We start from the raw sequence: 19121 nt of genomic DNA on the forward strand, positions 1-19121 counted from the left end.
GTGGCACTGTTCGTAGATGTAGTCAAAGACGGAAATATGATGTAGATTAAAGCCCCACTAGCTGTAACTCTTGAAATTTGTTGACCTCAAAATATCTTCCTATTCTCTACTGGTTTTCTCTGAATTCTACCATCTGAAGGGATATGGGCTTTTACTATATTAGGAAACCATTCCCTTGTGAAACATTTGTGTATAAACACCCCTAAATTAGTACATACTCACAAACTTATTTAAGCTTGAAAGTAAAATCATAAAAAATAATGCTAAAAGATACAGCTAGTTGGGCCTTTGAGTTTGCATGTGACGTGGATCAAACTGAGAATGAAAGGTAAAAATACTGAGCATATCTACACCTGATAGGATCCAGCCGTGTGCGGGCGCTATTTCGGGTAAGTTGACACATGTAAGTTATATTGATTTGATTTTTCAATTTTCTTGAAATAAAGTCTTCAAAAAATAATGAAAAAGAAAATATTTGAACAAAAGGACAAACAGCAGCTACATTGTAAAATGAAAAATTCATCTAACCGTCTTCAAACCTGTTTAAATATGCTGGTCATGAACGCGACTAGGACTAGTTTTGGAAATTTCAAAGCGGAGCAGAAGGTGAAGAAAACCCACATACTCACTTCTGCGATGTTATCAGTCAGAGCTGTTCATATATTTAGGTCAAGTTGACAACGGTAATCTTGACTTCAGGGTTGCGATAAACAAAGAAAGATCAATACGAGACATTAGTTTCCACGTCATGCTAATATCCAAAGATACCTTTAGTTTTATTCACCCATTTAGGATAAAGTTCTCATTACATTTAAGGTCAGGATTTTCCTTTTCTTCTGTGGTTCGGCACTGACATGGCATAAGAGAGAGTGTGGGTGTTATACATCAATGCAGTGTAGAATTTCACTCTAAATGAAGTGTCCCAGCTTTTTGGATGCAGTGCTTTCCTACCACTTGACACTTACTCCAGATCCCATGGAAAATTTATAGTCAATAAAAGTACAGCACCATGTCGCTGTTTCCTTTCTCTTACATCATGTGCTGGAAAAATATTGATTGCAAGTCTCACATTCAAACATTTCTTGACACTCTAAGTACATCAAAGGAAGTGAGTACAAAAATCGTCCTGAAAAAGCATAAATATTTACGTTGAAACAGCCAGTAATTTGCATTCCATATACGCGATATGCTGTACCTTTTGTTTGTGGTATCGCATCTCAGAAATATTGCACATTGCCCAAACGGAAAGCCATTTTCCCTTCCAAATAGAATGTTTACTTGTACGTCATCAGACGGCTAACCGGGCTCTTAATTTGTACACGGTACTTCAAAGTCTTGCACAGCACATTACCAGAGTCCAACGCTAAAAGGCAGGTGCAAACATAGGGGTCGCCTACATGTACGTACCCACTGGTGGGTAGGTGTTTTGTTGTATTGCTAATAAAGGTTTATTCTACCATTCTCGAGGGCCTATGATTCTACCAACCGTTGGTGTTTTGCACTGCTCTTGACAATCTTGCGTAAACGTTTTATCATGTGACCATAATATCTGAAGAGATTGCAAAAAGCAATTAGGTGTAAGTTACTAATCTGTGGACGCTGTAACCAGATTACCTCTGAACACGATTGGAACTAGTTTGGGATAATTGGATTTCCTTTTTTTTCATATTCCTGAAAAGTGTTAGGTGCTAAATAGCTGAATGTTGCAATATTACAAATAACTCATAAAAACGAGTGTGTAATGTAAAAAGAAAAGCTGATGAGATTACATTTGTAGATTAAATCGGTATTACTTCACCATCCAGTTTATCCCAAATTAGTTCCAATCGTGTTTCTGGATTAACTTTGACAAAGTCAACAACGAACGCGCCGGCAAGGTATATCTGGTACGTTCGTTGTTGACTGTGTCAAAGTTAATCCGATAAAAATCTGGTGAAAGCGTCCACAGATTAGTAATTCAGTCAATTTACCCTTGCTTACTTAGGCGCATTAAGTAATCAAACTAGTCAGATAATAGACGCATCACAGTGACAAAACTTCGCGTAAGATTGTCAAGGGTGGTATCAGTCTATTTTTTACATCCATGGTGGTATAAATCTTTATTAGCAATACATATCATAGTAAAACCACGGCCCCTCCACGAGGAACCGTGGTCAAACGTATTAAGGTGAAGTACTACGAATTACGTCAAAATTAAGTTGTGGTGTCATTTTCTTGAAACTTTGCACAAATATTCTTTGAAGTTGTGCAAGTGCAAAAATAAAATAAAAAATGGGGGTCACCACGCTCGTTTCCATGGAAACGGACGTTAAAATGGCGTCGTTAGAAATAAATAAAAATGATATAATTCACTTAAACTAAAGAAAAAAATTATAAAAAGCTTAGCAAATGAGTTAATTTTAATAAATACCAAGACTTAAGATCCATATCTATCGAATGTATAGTTTTCATGATGTTTTTACAGAAATTATTACATAAGTATCGATTACAAAATGACGATATCGAAATTATATCACTACATAATTTTCGAACTTTCTTCCTGTCGTTTTGAATGGTGTCATTTTGACCAAACTTGGCGAAAAAAATCCTGACATAATACCATTTAGTTTACACTTTTAATAAAAGGGTGTCACCACGCTACTTTTTACAATATCCCCAGGTGAATGGGTAATATGCGCCATGTAAATGGGAGAGAAATGTTAATTTTTCGCTCATATTGAATAAAAACCAGCTTCCTAGGGGGTCAAAATATGACAAGGTTATAGATCACATGTATTTCTAAGAGACTGGGTCAAAAAATTAGGTAAAAGCGCAATTACAACAATGACAGGTGATGTTAAATACATGCGCTACAAAGTAACCCATTTGCGACAGGCTGGAGTTAAATCTGCGCAGAAACGTTCTAAAGCGTGTGCGCGTCCGAATTCGTCGGCCTTTACCTTAAATCAAATAAACCATGGCAAGAAGAACCTTATGCTGTGACCAAGGCACCCCTACCCCGACAACTACCCCTGGGGACGGACTTTTGTGCAATCTCCTATGGTGCAAACAATGTAAACATGTTTGGCGTTAGACTAGTAGATTCGCTGACTTGAGGCCGTACACTTCCTCGTCGGCATATCATTCAGGCTAATTAATTGCAGAATTGACGAAAAAACTAGCTGCATTGCATGATGTATAGTAGAGGTCGAGGTATAAAATTCATGCCCCTCACAGTAATCGTAGGGGCATGCTTTTGTCGTGCATATGTGATCGAAATCTTCGTAGCACCTTTCTTAAATGCATTGATATCGAATGTGACTTATCTGTTATCTTCATACTATTTGTAATTCGTTATGATACGTTATAACACGTCACACGCTGCGTTTCGATTCGCTAGAATACCTCTAGTCCCCACTAGTTATAGAGAATAGTGACGTCAGAAGGTATTTTTGAAAAACTGTTTTGCATCTTGAATATGATGCATATGTTCGGTCAATTATTTTAATTCTTATTCAATTTATTTTCTTTTATTGTTTATAAATTAATTATTTATCCTGGCCTCTCTATAAGTGACCCTCTATCAGAGCACATTAAAAACAATAACACAAAACAGCGGTGTGTTACAAAACACCTATAACCCGGTTTTTATTCTGGCTATAAACCCATTTTATTGGCCCTCGTTGCTATGCGTTACCAGAAAAGCGTCGCTATACCTCTTTGCCTAGGGCCTCGGGATATGGCGATGTATTACTGGTAACGCGCGGCCCTATGCGGTAATATAAATGCACTACAGCCATCATGACCAGGTAATTGGTGTTCGATATTCCTCTGTCATAACAAGAAATATGGCTAACCTCCGTCCCCGGGTCGCTCTGTCAATTGGTCTCCTGTCTTTCGCCGATAATGCAATGGATCGACTGTGCTATAACTTAAATCGGTGCAATGTATTAATTCTTCTTTATGTTCGAAAAAACGAAAATTCAAAAACCAAAGATTTTTTTATTCACAAGGTACCAAACACAATTTAATGACAAAAATGTCCTTTGGAGCAGTAGGAGATAGGGGTTTGGTAGAGTTCCGGTATGCTTTACAAATATATACGTCTGCCGTCTATACTGGTTTGTATAAGGTACATATATGCGGCGATGAAGAGAGACCAAATTTACGAAGAGTATGAAGTGCTCTGCTCAATCGTGATGGCTCTATTCAAGAAGAACGACGAACAAAACTCGTACTACCTTCTTAGTTAGAACATGCTGAAACCTAACACTTCTCCTTGGCTCTCCTTGCGCGTCAATGATGCATTTGTGTGGCGAGAGAGAGAGAGAGAGAGAGAGAGAGAGAGAGAGAGAGAGAGAGAGAGAGAGAGAGAGAGAGAGAGAGAGAGAGGCGCGATTACAATATGAAGCGTTGTTACTCGCCGATAAAAACATTCGGCGGGCAGCACTGACCTTTTTAACTCTAAATATTCTTGACTACATGTTTCTGCCAGCCGGTCCTACCTTTCATATTTCAACCAACGGAAAACAAAAAGTGTTATAAGTAATTTCGAGCCGCCAGTGTGAAGACATACAAACACAGAAACTTTACATAATAGCGCGTTAAGTAACGACGTTTTCAGTTTTGTAACTAAAGTTAATATTTTATCATATCAGATATCGTTTGGTAACTGATATATTTTTCACTTGAGCCAAACTACCATGCGAGGGCAGTATTTTATCATCAATTACGTTATAATCACTATGGAAACTTTGAACATCCTTTCCCAACCTTTTGCATTTCGATAGACTTGGAATTCCGCGTCTAACATGGCAGACGTCGTAATCCAAGGTCACTTCTACGACATGTTTGTTAGAATACAACTCTTTATTCGCATTATCGACTTAAGGCCATCTTGATATATAACTTACATACTTGACCGGTTCAAAGTTGCTGTGTAAACACATGAGCTATGGTTTCGTAAGATTTGTAAACATTTTCTCACGTAACGGTTTTGCACAGGTATAAATACAAGACTCGTCCCTTGCTAGTCGCTCAGTTCTTCCAGCCTCTTCTTCAGGCCTCTGACCAGTCTGACGCCAAAGTCCACTAAAATACACTGCTCTGTATCGTCTGAAGCCGCCAACACAGTCAACAGGGTCGGAGCCATGATGCATACTCAGCGATTCAACAGCAACATCTTTCTGTGCTTCACGGCGTCGATATTATTGTCGGCCCACATCACCTCCTCGGCAACCAGCGGAATGTTCGAGTCTTTAACTGCAAATATATTCGATAGTTCGTCCAACCCCATCCAGCTCAACTATGGCGTTGCCGTCAGCGATGTCGATAACGATGGAGAAATGGAATGGATCGTAGCAGGGTATGTATTTTTCCTAAATTTCGTAGTTTTCTTAGAATGTTATATTGAAACACCACTTCATAGCAATACACTATCTTAAGACGTGCCCCTATCATCCCAAGATCAGAGAAGTTGTAACCATAGCAATTTGAAGGTAAATCGCATTTTGAAGAGAGCGTCACAGGCCGTATTTCATGACGTATTTCCGTCTCTACAAATCTAGTCCACCTTCCTGAAGCGCAAACTTTCGCAAATTCTAACAACAAAAATCAACTATGTATTATGCACATCTTATTACATTATATCATGCTACCATGCGCATATTCTGATTCGACGAGAGCTCATTCCACCGATGCTATGACTGGGGCGTGAAATGGGCCGTGCTGTAACTGTTTCCGAGCAATATCATCATCATTTTTCATATGAATTTTCACCGCCTGCATAGAGCAATAAAAGACGCGATGCACAGCAATTATTTTGCCCAAGATATTGTGATTGGATCGCTTCCCTTGAATGATTTATTTCGCAAGATATAGCAATATTGGCAAATGCAGAAAGACCCCGTTTGGAGCGCTATCGGAATGATCTATAAGTGATGATATACCAATTTCGTAAATCTGTGCATTACAAAACGATCTGATATGAAGGATTAATTTCTTTGGGTTGCACGCGTTACGAAACACAGACGAATTGAACGGCAGTGGTTGAACATCGAATTAGGCCTATGTTCGTATGAAGAGCTAGTTTTATGCTCTCATGTCACTTGAAGCAAGTGTACAATACAATGACTTGCCCAGCACAGCTAATCGTGGGGCCACACTTATATTTAGTCTGACACGATATCCAGTAATTTGGGGCAGGGATATGGGCGTTTTATAAATAACACCCATACGTTTTATCTCTATTAAAGAAAGGTTTGAGAGTTTGCCGACACCGTGTAGAACACGAAACTTTTTCTCTCAAGCACTTCAAACGTACTACTGAAGATCTACGTCTAAAAAGGTAGCAAGGAACAGAAGTCATTGAGATGTTTTCATTTTCCAGGCATAAAATTTGTAAAACAACATTGAAAGATCGCCAACGTCTTGATTTAAGACATTTTCACAGAAAAAATCCAACGAGAGCGTTCATTTTGAATGTCGAATCTAATTGACTTTCGGTTTCCTTGAATGAAATCAACCAATGTTAGATTCAATTTGATATGTTGTCTGAGACAGTGAAGTCGAATGCCAGAAATTTGTAAATGCATTCGTTAAAAGTATACTGTCACCTATTCCAATTTTGCCACAGTTACCATGGAAAGAGAAAATCTAACCAGTCACAGATTTTAAGCGGGTGGCCGCTTTTTAAAAACAGCGCCCCCACATGGGCATTTTGAATACCAAGGAACACCCCTTTGACAATATATGGGCATATTTAGATTACAGGTGACTGTATACCTTTTTAATACTGAAATTGTTGTAAAGTTACATATTTCACCTTGCTACTTTACAAAGACGTTGTAGTCCTGTACTTGTAAGTTTCAGATCCTCTCATTGAAACCGCTCCTGCTGCAGGTACCGCGGTGCGAACCTTGTCTTGAAATGGAACGCAACCACGAACAAGCTGTACAACATTGCAGTCAACGACCCGAACTCTCCTTTCTACGCTCTCCGGGACACGCAGGGTAACGCCATCGGAGTCTCTGCATGTGACGTGGACGGCGATGGTAGAGAAGAGATATACTTTCTGAATACAAACAATGCATACAGCGGTTACGCCACCTACACTGACAAATTATTCAAGTTCCGAGATGGAAAATACGTGGATCTATTCCAGGATGAAGTCAACAAAGATGCCATAAAACTCTATGCTGGTTAGTACACCATTCTGTAGACACATTTCATAATTCTCTCTGGAATTCGTGAAAAAAAATTACCGATCGCTGAAAGGTGTCATAGTAGTGTTGAGATTTTCTATATCAGTATACAAAGATGGCTGGGAGGGCATTGATCCGCTGCGTGGAATTCTCTCTATTAAACAGCTTTTGTCTCATGCTAGGGGTGGGATGGGGTGGAGTCGACTTCTCACCGCAAAAAGAGTTTGAGCTAGGCTCCAATAAATAATTGTGGACACGGCAATATGTCAGTATTTGTCAATAAAGCTATGTAAACGTATTTCGTTTTAGGCGTTTCTACAATTGAAGTCCCGTCTAAGCTGAAGTTAAACTTTGGTGTGTAGTCTTCTGTGTTATCCGCAGAAATCCACTACGTTGATAACATTGTCGCCCGCCTTAGACTTGTATGACTCAATTAGGTGGCAAAATCGTCTTTAAGATACCGGGAATTCGGAGTACACAAAGTGAACAAGTGCAGGCCGAAGAAAGTTTGGAAATGGAACAAATATGCCAACGTGTTACAATTATACAGTTCTGAGGACGATACTTCCTCAAATCTCGATATAAGTATCAACCTTGAGTACACAAAATAGATAGGGAGAGTCCGTCATCTTAATTTAAAGATATTTTTGTACATAAAAAAATACCAGATACCCCTGTGCTAACGGTCGATTCAAAGTCAAACAATCACAGGTGCCATATGACTCACATTTAATAGAATCAATTCTATCAACAATCGAAAGTGGACAAAACTAATAACAGTAACGTTGGGAATATGGTCTCAAACAACTTTGGTTTGAGAGTCTCAAACCAAAGTGGTTTTGAAGAGGACGACCAGAAACAACTCTTTCTCCTTGGCCTTCCCGTGATGCACTCAGCTTTATAGGTCTGATGTCGTGGTACTGTCGTCAAATGTAATACATGTACAACTTGAGTTTATAGTACTACCTAATGATGTTTGTAACAACTCACACGGACGGAAACAAAGAAGGCCTTCAAGTTTTAGACTCACCGAAACTGCCACGTACCCATATAAGAAAGTAACGTCGGCCAAAACTAATGATGGCAGAAGGATTTCACTGCTACCATGTCTTAAAAGAGAGATTTAATCAATAACTTTGGCAAATGAAAGTACCAAATTTTTTTAAGTAACCGGGCCACAAAGAATACCTGTGAGGGTTCGTCATAGACTCTACAAGAAACTGCTTGGAGTAATCCAAACTCTACAAGAAACTGCTTGGAGTAATCCAAGCTCTACAAGAAAATGCTTGGAGTAATCCGAGGGTATATACAATACTCACTGACAGCTCACTGCTTTTCGGTGATTATAATCCAACTTTATTGTCTGCAGAGTATAAGGCAAGTCTCCGTCGTTTAAAAAAAATGATCTTTCTAAAAACCCTCTAATTCTTATAATTATTATCAACCTTGGAGACAAACTATCAAAACTCGCCGAGTATATGCCGTCCACAACACTTATAAGACAAGATTATCATTAGTCATTGCACCATGTTTATTACATTTGCTTTGTCACTACAATCCCCTAATAATTGGCCTACGTTTTGCATTCCAATGACACTGATGGAGCCTTTATTTTCATTAAAGTTCCATTAGCTGTATCTTCTGGCGATTTTTCCGTTAGTTTTGATTGAAATGATCACTGGCTCATGTTGAATAGCCTGTCAAATAACAGAGAATCGCATATTATTCGGAAACATAACGTGCCCTACAACTAAATAACATGTGATTTTACAACGAAAATTTCAATTCTTGTCCGGACAGAAATACAAACTCTGTTGACTCGCGGATTGCAATGTAGGCATTTTTCTGCACCTGCGCGAGCCATTTACAGCAATTTCAAAATAAATATTCATTACTTATGCCCGGTACTTACGTCGTTGTCCATTGTCCGAGCACGTTGCGTAGCCAGATGTCTGGCAATCCACGACGCGATGTTGTTTTGATCCCGCAATAAACGTGAAATTGTACATCTTGCGTGATCGCGGCGTCACCATATTTGCGTTCTCCCCAGCACGCTGAGCATGCCAGACGTCAACAAACGAGCTCGGAAGGGCAACACGTTTGAACAAAAATTAGCAGTTTTATGTGGCTATAACATCACTAATCATGTTTGTTTTTTCGTAAAACAACATTTTGCAACAAATATGAGCCTCCAACATGGAACTTTCCGAGGTAAAAATGGTCAAAAGTTACAAATAATGGCCCTTTAAGTTATTTTTAGAGCAGTTAGTTTCAGACTTCTCTCTTATCAGACCTAATCAATGGATATTGACGGTCCGTCAAGAACTCGGTTACTAAGCGCGGGGGAAAAATGCCAACGGCTTCTCACTTATTCTCTTTCAGGGCGATCCGTTGCATGTGTGGACAGAAAAGGTACCGGTAGATACTCCATCGTGGTCGCTAATTATGCTCGGAGGAACATCGGCCCGTTTGGACTCATCGAAATGGTGGTCGAAGAAAGTGACGTACCTGCCGGTCATATTGTCTTGAGAGACGTTGCGAGTGAAGCCGGCGTGGCACGACTCACAGGTAAGTGAACTTTCATTTTGGTCTCCATTTGGACGCCTTTTAATAGCAAGCTTGCGTCTGCAATTTAAGTCGGTTGCAAGACCAAATACCCACACGCAGCAAGCGATTGCCAGCCGGCCTCTAATCTCTTCTTAGCGATGGTTTGGAAAACGCAGAACAAAGTACGTCCTGTTGATCGTTAAAGGGGCTGTCCCAAGTCCTCGATTCTCGCATTTGTTCTTGTTGACATTAAGCATTTACATGGCTTTACCGCTTTGTTTCCATTGGAATTTTAATTGTGTTGGTAATTTTGCTTTAAGATAAAGTTAATGAATGACCCCCCTTTATGCCAAATATCAACAAAGTTTTACCATCTTCAGCACTTATTATGGTAGGGCAGTGTTACTGCTATTTAAAGTTACCTGTCAATGTGAGTAGGATGATGAATAATGGTTCAAATATGACCCTACAGCAGCTTGAAAAAGCCGTATCTGGGCCGTAAGTCTGCGTTCACAAATAACGATTGGTGGGGGGGGGGGGGGGGTGTGGAGGAATCGCGATTGAAATCTTATTTTTCTCAGATCACCCCCTCAATACCCTTAAAAATCTCAAACTCAATCCCGCCACTATATGATCAAGCCCCCCAAAATATCACAAGCCCGTACATCAGTAAAGGATGTGCGCGCAGAAAAAATAAACACGTATCGCGCTGTTCCGCTCGCAGATGTTCAAGACTACCTCTTATTAGCAGTTTGTAAAGTCCTATTCCAAAGACAAGTTCTTATATTGAAGAATATGCATGTATTTGATATATTGCATAGAATTATTGAAAAATTATCAACAGTTGCAGCTTCTGCCCTTTTACTAGGCTTACTTGTTTGGATTTTTTACGAAAAATCATAGTGCGTGTTTAGATTCAGCGAGATAAAGTCCTAAAATGTGACTAAATTGTTCTAGATTTTGTTTAATTATTACTAACATTAGAACAATTAAATGGCACGAAAATGTTATTCATTTGTCATTGAATTACCTGACAAACCTAGGAATCGGAAAAAGTACGGTAAAGGTAACAGGGAACAAAAAAATTTGCAGATCCCCCTATAGATAGTGCAAAACTTTCAAGTCACCCCCAACTACCCCAAAAAATTTCGAGTCCCCTGAATTCGGGTTTTTTTTGTGAACGCAGCCTAATCACACGCGATGTAAGGCATTTAAATATTGTAAAATTATGCGATATAGATATTTTTCGAAAAGCAAATATATTAGACACACCGTAAACGACTATTTCAAGAATTATCCATATGTATTTGCAAGAATACAACTGCTTTACTCGCTTGCGGCGCAATATGGTTTGTAATTCCTGAGATGACGTGACAAGCTTTTTGTGTTTTCAGAACGCGTAATCAAGAAAGACCAGATAAACGGCGTTCATGCATAGCGTACATTCTCCTTGGAGCACATGAAATTGATAGAGAAAACGTTAAAAAGATATTATGAAAGTTAACGATAACTTTATAGAGTAGTTTTATTGAAAGCTTTCTGAAAATACACACAGAAAAACAGTAAATGTGAAAAAACTTGGGCCTACAACACCTGGTATTCCCCGGGCGGTCACCCATCCAAGTACTAACCACGCCCAACGCAGCTTGAAAGGGACATCAGCTGTAACTTGTGGCAAGTTTTTCAGTATTCTGCTTCTGTATATCAACTACCGTGCATGACCCTAATCCGTTTGTCATGCTGAAATTTTGAGTATTCTTTTTGTCAACATAGCTTGTATGTATGTAGTGATCGTTGTTTATTGTTTACAAATGAATTCTAGTCCGGACTTGAGTACAATTTTCAACAATAACAATGGAGATAATACTCATATAGGTTGTGTTGATATGCTAAATACTTGGCATTAAATTACAGCTTAGGTATTCTATGCAGAAAGTGTAGGGAAACACAAAACAAAAGTTCTGAAAAAATAGCCAAAAGATACAACTTATGGAGCTTAACTTCGGTGATCGGACGAGAACCGGTGCATTCCACGTGGTATGGCCGTAGGCATTGCTTGGAAAACATGTTACCATATTTATTTTACAGAATACATAAACGTATCAGATTCTGCCATATTATAAAGTTTTGCCTTTGTGTGAGTAGCCCACAAGATTACATTTCCAGCGTATAGACTGCAATAACGCAACGAGTCGTTAGCGGCACGGTTACAAACATGAACCTTAGGCTAAACGCAAGCGCAACAATATTATCCGAGTGCAGCTCCACGAATCTGGCTCCCCTCGACTTTTCGAAAATATTATGGCCATCAAGCGAAGTATATTTGTCACATGATATGAATGTATATTCATTCAAATACAGGCCTAATGACTATCTCTGCAGAACATAAACAGTCTTAAACTTGCTCCAAGTCTGTGGGCATATAGGTATCAAAACACAATAAATTGAGGGACTAAACATCAGAAGAACGTTGCTATAAAGTGGTAGGTGTTGCGTAGATGGTGGAGTGAACGTCATGGCCTAGCAAGTAACTCAGCTGCCGAGAAAAGCCAAGCGACTGGGGGGGGGGGGGGGACAGTCTAAAACAGATATATAGATATCTTCCTATTACCCCCCCCCCCATATATGTAGACCAGAAGGCGTTTTAGTAATAATAAATACGCATTTATTACTTTTCTTATTGATAAATTTCTATGTAAGTCATCATATGTTCCCAGCTGGAACAACTTACAATGTATGTAATGATGTTTACAATTTATACCAAATTATCACGGTAGAATAGCCTAGGAAAAAAAGTCCCAACATTACGCCGTATTGGGCGGTCATAAGCTTAGTAGTGCCTCCTCAGTCTCTCCAACCCGTTGTTCACCGAGAAACTGAGTTATTCTCAGGGTCTTCGCTATTACCGCTCAAATTTGGCATAAAGAATGAACACCATTCAGAGTTCCAGTGCACTGGGGCACTTATGTAAGTATAAAGTAAATACAGAAATATCAGAATTTTACCAATAATATTAATAATTTTATGGTCATCATTGGTATCATATGTACCAATAATATACCAAAATAGCCTTCTTAAACCCCAATCGTGCTCAAGCGTTGCACCGATCTTGTTTATAATACACGTACTTAAAGAAAATGTCAACGACATTCAAACACAGCGACTGGTGGTACCGGAAGAGCTGTAATCATATTTTAAAGAACTTAAAGTGAAGTTTGGAGGTTTTTGACAACAATTTTTTATATATTTTCAGGAGGTCGCGGTGTCACAGTAGGACCAATTATGAACGACCGTGGACATTCAGACATCTTCTGTGATAACGAATGGGGCGCAAACTTTCTCTTTGTCAATCAAGGCGATGGGACTTTCGTCGATGTTGCTACACAAGCCAGTAAGTTTTCTTTTTTATTTGCAAGTCTCTGTCTGTCTGTCTCTGTCTCTGTATCTCTCTCTCTCTCTCTCTCTCTCTCTCTCTCTCTCTCTCTCTCTCTCTCTCTCTCTCTCTCTCTCTCCTGTTTTAAAAATTCTCTCTGAAACATATGACGGGAAATAAATCTGGGCCGTAGCGTAACAAACTTGCCAAGATTTTGGAAATTTACATAAATTTACATATTCAGTATGGTAAATTCGGGGTGAACCGGACCTACCCCAGGCTACGGCCCTTTAAATGATGACAAAAAGGTGTCTCCTTGTGTCAACTGGTTGTGTCAAAAGATTTTAACGTACAATTTGCCTCGGGAACATATATTGTGACTCCCAAATTTTGACAATTCTTATCTGATTAACCACTTGTTGGGACTCACAACTAACCCCATGTGGTGAGGACATGGCAGTTTAGAGCATTTGTAATGGACAGAGACAAAGGGGAAAAGTCGAGTGAATTAACAGTTGATTGGCGAGCTGGAAAACATCTTTCGACATACTTTCTCAAGTTATGCTTTATTTCTGCCAATGGTTTTAGAGACGTAATAGCCGATTTGAAGTAAAGTAGAAGAAGTAATGACGCTCTGATCTTTGAACCTTTGAAGCGGCATATACAACTCACAACATATAGTTATGAAATTTGCCGGACTTGTCCCTCTTTATCAATCTTGCCAGCGTTTAATGTGGGTTAATGTATCAGAAATAAAACCTGGCAATAGACTAATTATAAAATTAGAATGAAATATTGATTTAGCAGTCAGTGCCTCATCTCGGCGCGGCAAAAAGGGCGCCCGCAATGTCAAGAATTACACCTCAAATATTTAAAAAATATCACCGATTTTCAGCATTTTCTCTGTTGGATCTTATCAGAGCCCGTATAAAAGTCACCAGTGTGGTACATTAAACAGAACTAAAGTCATCAGTAGCGTTTCTGTCTCTCTTAATTCTTTAAATTCGGCGGAGGAAGAAGAAAAGCTGTAACCACCCCACTTTTGCTGTAACGGTCAAAATTGACATCGATTTGACCAGTGAAAGGGGTTTTAGAGAGAAAGTGTTAGCAGGTCATTTTTAAGGGAGATTCACGAATGGTTTACGTGGGGGTAGTTTTTCGCCTCTAATCTGAGCACTGACGTAAATATGAAAATGAAATCCCTTTTTAATAAGATCTTTCGTTCGCATCTGATATCACAGTTTCATATCCGTTCCCGTGGTGTATCTATATTAAAATACGAATAATATTTATGAAAATGTTAATTAGTTTTGGTAAAGAACCTTTCTTGCAGCCGTTGAAACCTCATTTTACATATCATGAACTTCGGTAAACTTTTATTTAATATGATGCTGGATTCATTTTAAAACTCTTGGTATGAGAAAACTTCTCACCGTCTGAGTTTTTCGAAAATCACAGGTTTTATTATTCTCCATAGAGTTTGCAAGGATTTGCGGCCATTTTGAATTTCAAATTTGTTTCTCTAGTACCAAATTTGACCCTAACTTTTACCCTTGATTATGAAAGAGAGTGGAATGAAATATTCATTGAGAAAAGTTTGAACACAATTTTGATCGACGTCTTTGTCGAGGGCATTGATTCTGGATCACAATGTTAAACCCTCTTCTTTAACTACAGTACGTGCTGTTCATGTTATGAATAATAAGTTAAGCAGTGTGTCCGGTGATGAATATCGTTTTGACATGGTTTCTCTCATTTGTGACAGACATAGCTGATCGTTATCGGCACGGTCGCGGGGTGGCGTTAGCAGATTTGAATGGTGATGAACTGATTGATATTGTATACGGTAATTGGATGGGACCACATAGGATATATATCCAAGAGAAAAACGGCGAGATGCGTCAATTTAGGGTAAGGATAGACATTAAAGTAATATGGCCATGTTTTGTCTCTAACAGAAAAATAAAATAAAAATGCACGTTGAATGATTACTATATCCCTTTAAAATTCTCTCCGACGTGGTAAAAGGACATAACCCTATATGCCACTAATACTAATGCCTACTTGTTTACAGTACAATCCAATATGGGCACCAGTAGCAGATAGGTCTTTCGTACCCTAATTTCGTTTTTATTTCATGTTGATCATGTTAATTTCAATATAGTTACTTCCACTAACTCATTCCTAATTTCAAGCGGGGACTATGTCGTTGTCAATGACTTGTTTATCAACTGTTCGTCAAACTTTTCGTTCTCATGTTGCAGGATATCGCCCCACCAAGATACCGCAGGCCTTCACCAATCAGGACGGTGATTGTCGCCGACTTCGACAACGATGGCAACTTGGAAATATTCCAGAACAACATCGTTTACCGCAGAGCAGCTCCTAATAACGTGTTCAGAGTTCTCAGAAACGAGAATGGAGGAGATCCTCAGATAACACAAATACCTATCGGAGACGCTAGAGAACTCTATGGCTACGGGACAGGTATGTGTTTTGTCCATCGTCCGCTCTCACGGCTCGTTAGCCAGACAGGAGTTTTCTGATTTCGGGAAGCATCTAGCTGCCCGGAGAGGAGACCTTGGCAAGCGAAGATGACATATGTCTGGATTGATGTGTGTATGCACGTTTATGAGTGTGTTTCTATTAGGCCTTAACACTTTCAATTTCATTCTTCATACTGTGTTGCGCTGATTAGTTTTTTTCTTGGCGAGAAGATTCGCCGCATAAGCTTAATCATGGAAGAAGTTTTCTTAATAGTGGACGCCTTTTCTGATTAACAAATAATTTTCTTTGTCCACCAGGTGGTGCTGTAGCTGATCTCGACGGTGACGGTGTGCTGGAACTGATGTTGGCGCATGGAGAGTCCAGCAGGCAGCCACTTACCATGTATCGCGCCAAAACAAATGGAGACGAAAACTGGCTACGTGTCATGCCCAAGACGGAACACGGGGCTCCAGCTCGTGGCGCCCTCGTTGTCGCCAGGACAACGGACAACGTCGCTCACCTCAGAGTCATCGATGGTGGATCTGGTTACTTATGCCAGATGGAACCTGTCGCCCACTTTGGACTCGGTGATGCAGTGGTCGATAAAATTGAAATCACGTGGCCTAGCGGGGTGAAACTGACGAGAAACATATCACAATTGGAAATGAGAACCCTTGTCGTTGTTGAATATCCAAGAAACGTCGCCTTAACGACTGACGAATTTGCGATTGTGGACAACAAGGAGATTGTTGGTGAATTCGTAGAACTTGGGCAAGCTGAGGCAGAATAAGGTTTCTCTTTTTGATCAAGGAATACGAAGAAATTTAGAGGACAAAAAAGACAAGCGGCCGCTTTCCCAGTTGAAGTGTACCTCTTCATATGATCAAGGACGTCTCATTCTCTTTATTCATTTCGCATAGACAAAGAGCTCTGGTAGAGTTGTGGTTCGATAGCTATTCAATAAACGAATATGCCCATTTGGAAACTGCATGTCATTCTAACTGCTGTTACTAATAAACAGACATTTGGTGAGTGAAACGCAATATTTCTCCAAATTCTTAACTCGCCAACAACGCGATCTCATGCCTTTCAATTTCTCTTGGATCTACTTGGATCTGAGGTAAAGACCAAGCCAATAATATAGTACTATGCGATCCCAACGATTTGGGAGTATTGGCTGACCGATGGACAAATATGAAGGAAGGCGTTTCGGGAAAAAAGAAAAATTCTCAGTAACACCTTTACTGTTTGAAAGGTTAACTCATTCGACGCAATTCTGAAGACAAATCTTTGGAATACGTATGACGTGTTTTCACATCAGGTTTAACTTTAAATCAGGAGATAGTTTTACAGTCCTAAGGAAACTGAAATCTCAAAGAATAAGCACACATAGATTATGTCATATCTCAATATTTCATACAGCAGGTTTAACGTTGACTCCTTACCTACCTGTCTTACAGATTGTTTTTAAAATTTTGCTACTGGAAGAATATTATGGTCCCCTTCACTTTCTCGACATTCTCATACCTGCATTGTGACAAATTATCTTTAAGATTCTCCACTCCTCCGTACCACCGTGACGCAGACGACAAAACCTTGCTGTATTACAATGAATTGGTAAATGTTTGAGTCGAGATATTTTATGACTTACTATTGTTTGTAGCATTTTATTTTTTTTAAGAAAAAGCAAAATGAGACCAATTAAATCGTTATTTAATAGCGAAATCATTTCTGTCTTTGTACGTACTTTGATTTTTTTCTTTGTTAGAACGAGAGTGGGAGGGACAACCAGGTCGCTTCACGTGTGATCGTTGGAGACTTATCGGTAGTAAACTCTTCGAAATTGGAAGAAACTTTCGCTCAAGCTTTCCATTGGGAAACCTTAAGCTTATCTCTTTTGACAGCAAGCAAAAAAATCTGGGGTCACCGCGCAAAATTGTGTACAAGACAAACAAATTACCAGCATATACTGTCTTTTGAAATTCAAAATGGCCGCCATATCTGTTGTAACTGTATGGGTTTAAATGACATTTTCGAATTTAACAATACTTAACCGCTGAAAAAATGATTTCATGGTCTTTAAAATGTGCCCAACAAGTGGTAGACCAAAATAATTTTCTAAAAGTTTGAGCTTCCAAATATCTGTCCTCGAGGCGCATCTAGCCATACAATGACCAATTCTCATTTGAAAACCCGACATACTGATGTTATTATTTATATGTTAGTGGAAGCAGGTGCCGCCAACTGGTAAATTTCATCAATTTCGCAAAATCATCACAAAACATGTTTTGAAGGCTGATATACCGATTTTACTTATTTTTGACCTTCACTGAAATTTGGAGGGGAAAGTAGAGCTGTACGTAACTGCCCTCCCACTGGCATGTACGGAAAGTACGTACATACACAGATACATAGATACATAGATACATAGATACATACATTCAAAACAAAGAATAATTATACATAAAAAATAATATAGTAAGTCATATTTAAAAAAAATAAATAAAAATAAGACGGGAGAATGAATAAAAATAAAAATAAAAACAAATAAGATATAATAAATAACAGATTGCCATGGAATTGTCTTACTATAGATGCGTCTAATGAAAGTCTCACATTTGACATACGAAACATACGAAAAACAATACGTCACCACACCAGGTGCAACAAAATGCTCACTTTTGAAAAAACTGCACCCATTACTATGCACGCGCTGCTGGCTCACATACAGGCTCTGTTGATCACCTTTATCTTATCACCTCGTGTAAAAGTTTAGACTGCAGAGCGTTCGATGAAATGTTTTTGATCTTTTTTCACGTTTTCCTGGTACAACTTTAGATATACTTCTTAAAACATTAACATCAGCATGTGTATTTGTCGAAACGTATTCTGTTGGACCTGGGGCCGGGACCAGGGGGCACTGTGCAGTTCGGTGCGACTTTCACAGCACCAGCGCAGCCAAACCAGTTTATAGTGTGCTGGCTTTGCTAAAAGCTGGGCTAGTGAGGGCGCTTTGATTTTCAGGGAACTGCTATACCAATGTGTCTTGGTCAAAATTAAGTAACTGATATCAACGTGTCATGGTTAAGATTAATTCGAGGAACTTGTCGACTTTCCATGTAAGATAAATTTAGAACAAATACGAGCAATAAACAGTTTTTTCGTCTGATCACTAAAACCTTTTCATAATGCCTATAATAATGATCTTTATCAGTTGAGTTTGTACCATCCATACCACTCACATGAAAACAGAGCCTTTAATCACTTCAGCTGGAAATATTTAAATGGTTTAATACTGAAAGGTCTCGGTGTTGTCATGAACAACTATAATACGCAAGATTTGTGAAGTTCTAATGCCATATTTCACTCCTGATTTCATTATTCAAAAGCAACGTTGTGTCAAAGGTCATAGTAGATTCAAACCAAGTTACATGATGAATATTCATATTGTGTTATCAATATTCAAAATAACAGGGACTTACTGAAACCATGGTCAGGCTACTTGATCTTATTAAAATTTGATATTGGTCAAA

At 39.0% G+C, this 19121-nt stretch overlaps 1 protein-coding gene across 1 annotated transcript; it reads left to right on the forward strand.

The window, feature by feature from the left end:
• Window positions 1–4993: 4993 nt before the first annotated feature.
• Window positions 4994–17318, forward strand: LOC139145654 (cartilage acidic protein 1-like). Its single transcript, XM_070716936.1, has 7 exons — window positions 4994–5344; window positions 6880–7178; window positions 9564–9749; window positions 12982–13119; window positions 14867–15012; window positions 15366–15588; window positions 15906–17318. The coding sequence occupies exons 1-7, from the start codon at window positions 5130–5132 to the stop codon at window positions 16376–16378; spliced, it is 1680 nt and encodes a 559-aa protein (XP_070573037.1). The 5' UTR covers window positions 4994–5129; the 3' UTR covers window positions 16379–17318.
• Window positions 17319–19121: the final 1803 nt, after the last annotated feature.

The sequence above is a fragment of the Ptychodera flava genome, chromosome 12 (genome assembly GCF_041260155.1).
Source record: "Ptychodera flava strain L36383 chromosome 12, AS_Pfla_20210202, whole genome shotgun sequence".
NCBI lineage: Eukaryota > Metazoa > Hemichordata > Enteropneusta > Ptychoderidae > Ptychodera > Ptychodera flava.

Bases quoted from the DNA above. Each gene is read 5' to 3' on its own strand.
- LOC139145654 (XM_070716936.1), top strand. From the start codon at position 5,130: ATGATGCATACTCAGCGATTCAACAGCAACATCTTTCTGTGCTTCACG. The intron at 15,013-15,365 runs GTAAGGATAGAC...CTCATGTTGCAG, and splicing joins GCGAGATGCGTCAATTTAGG to GATATCGCCCCACCAAGATA. The intron at 15,589-15,905 runs GTATGTGTTTTG...TTTGTCCACCAG, and splicing joins ACTCTATGGCTACGGGACAG to GTGGTGCTGTAGCTGATCTC.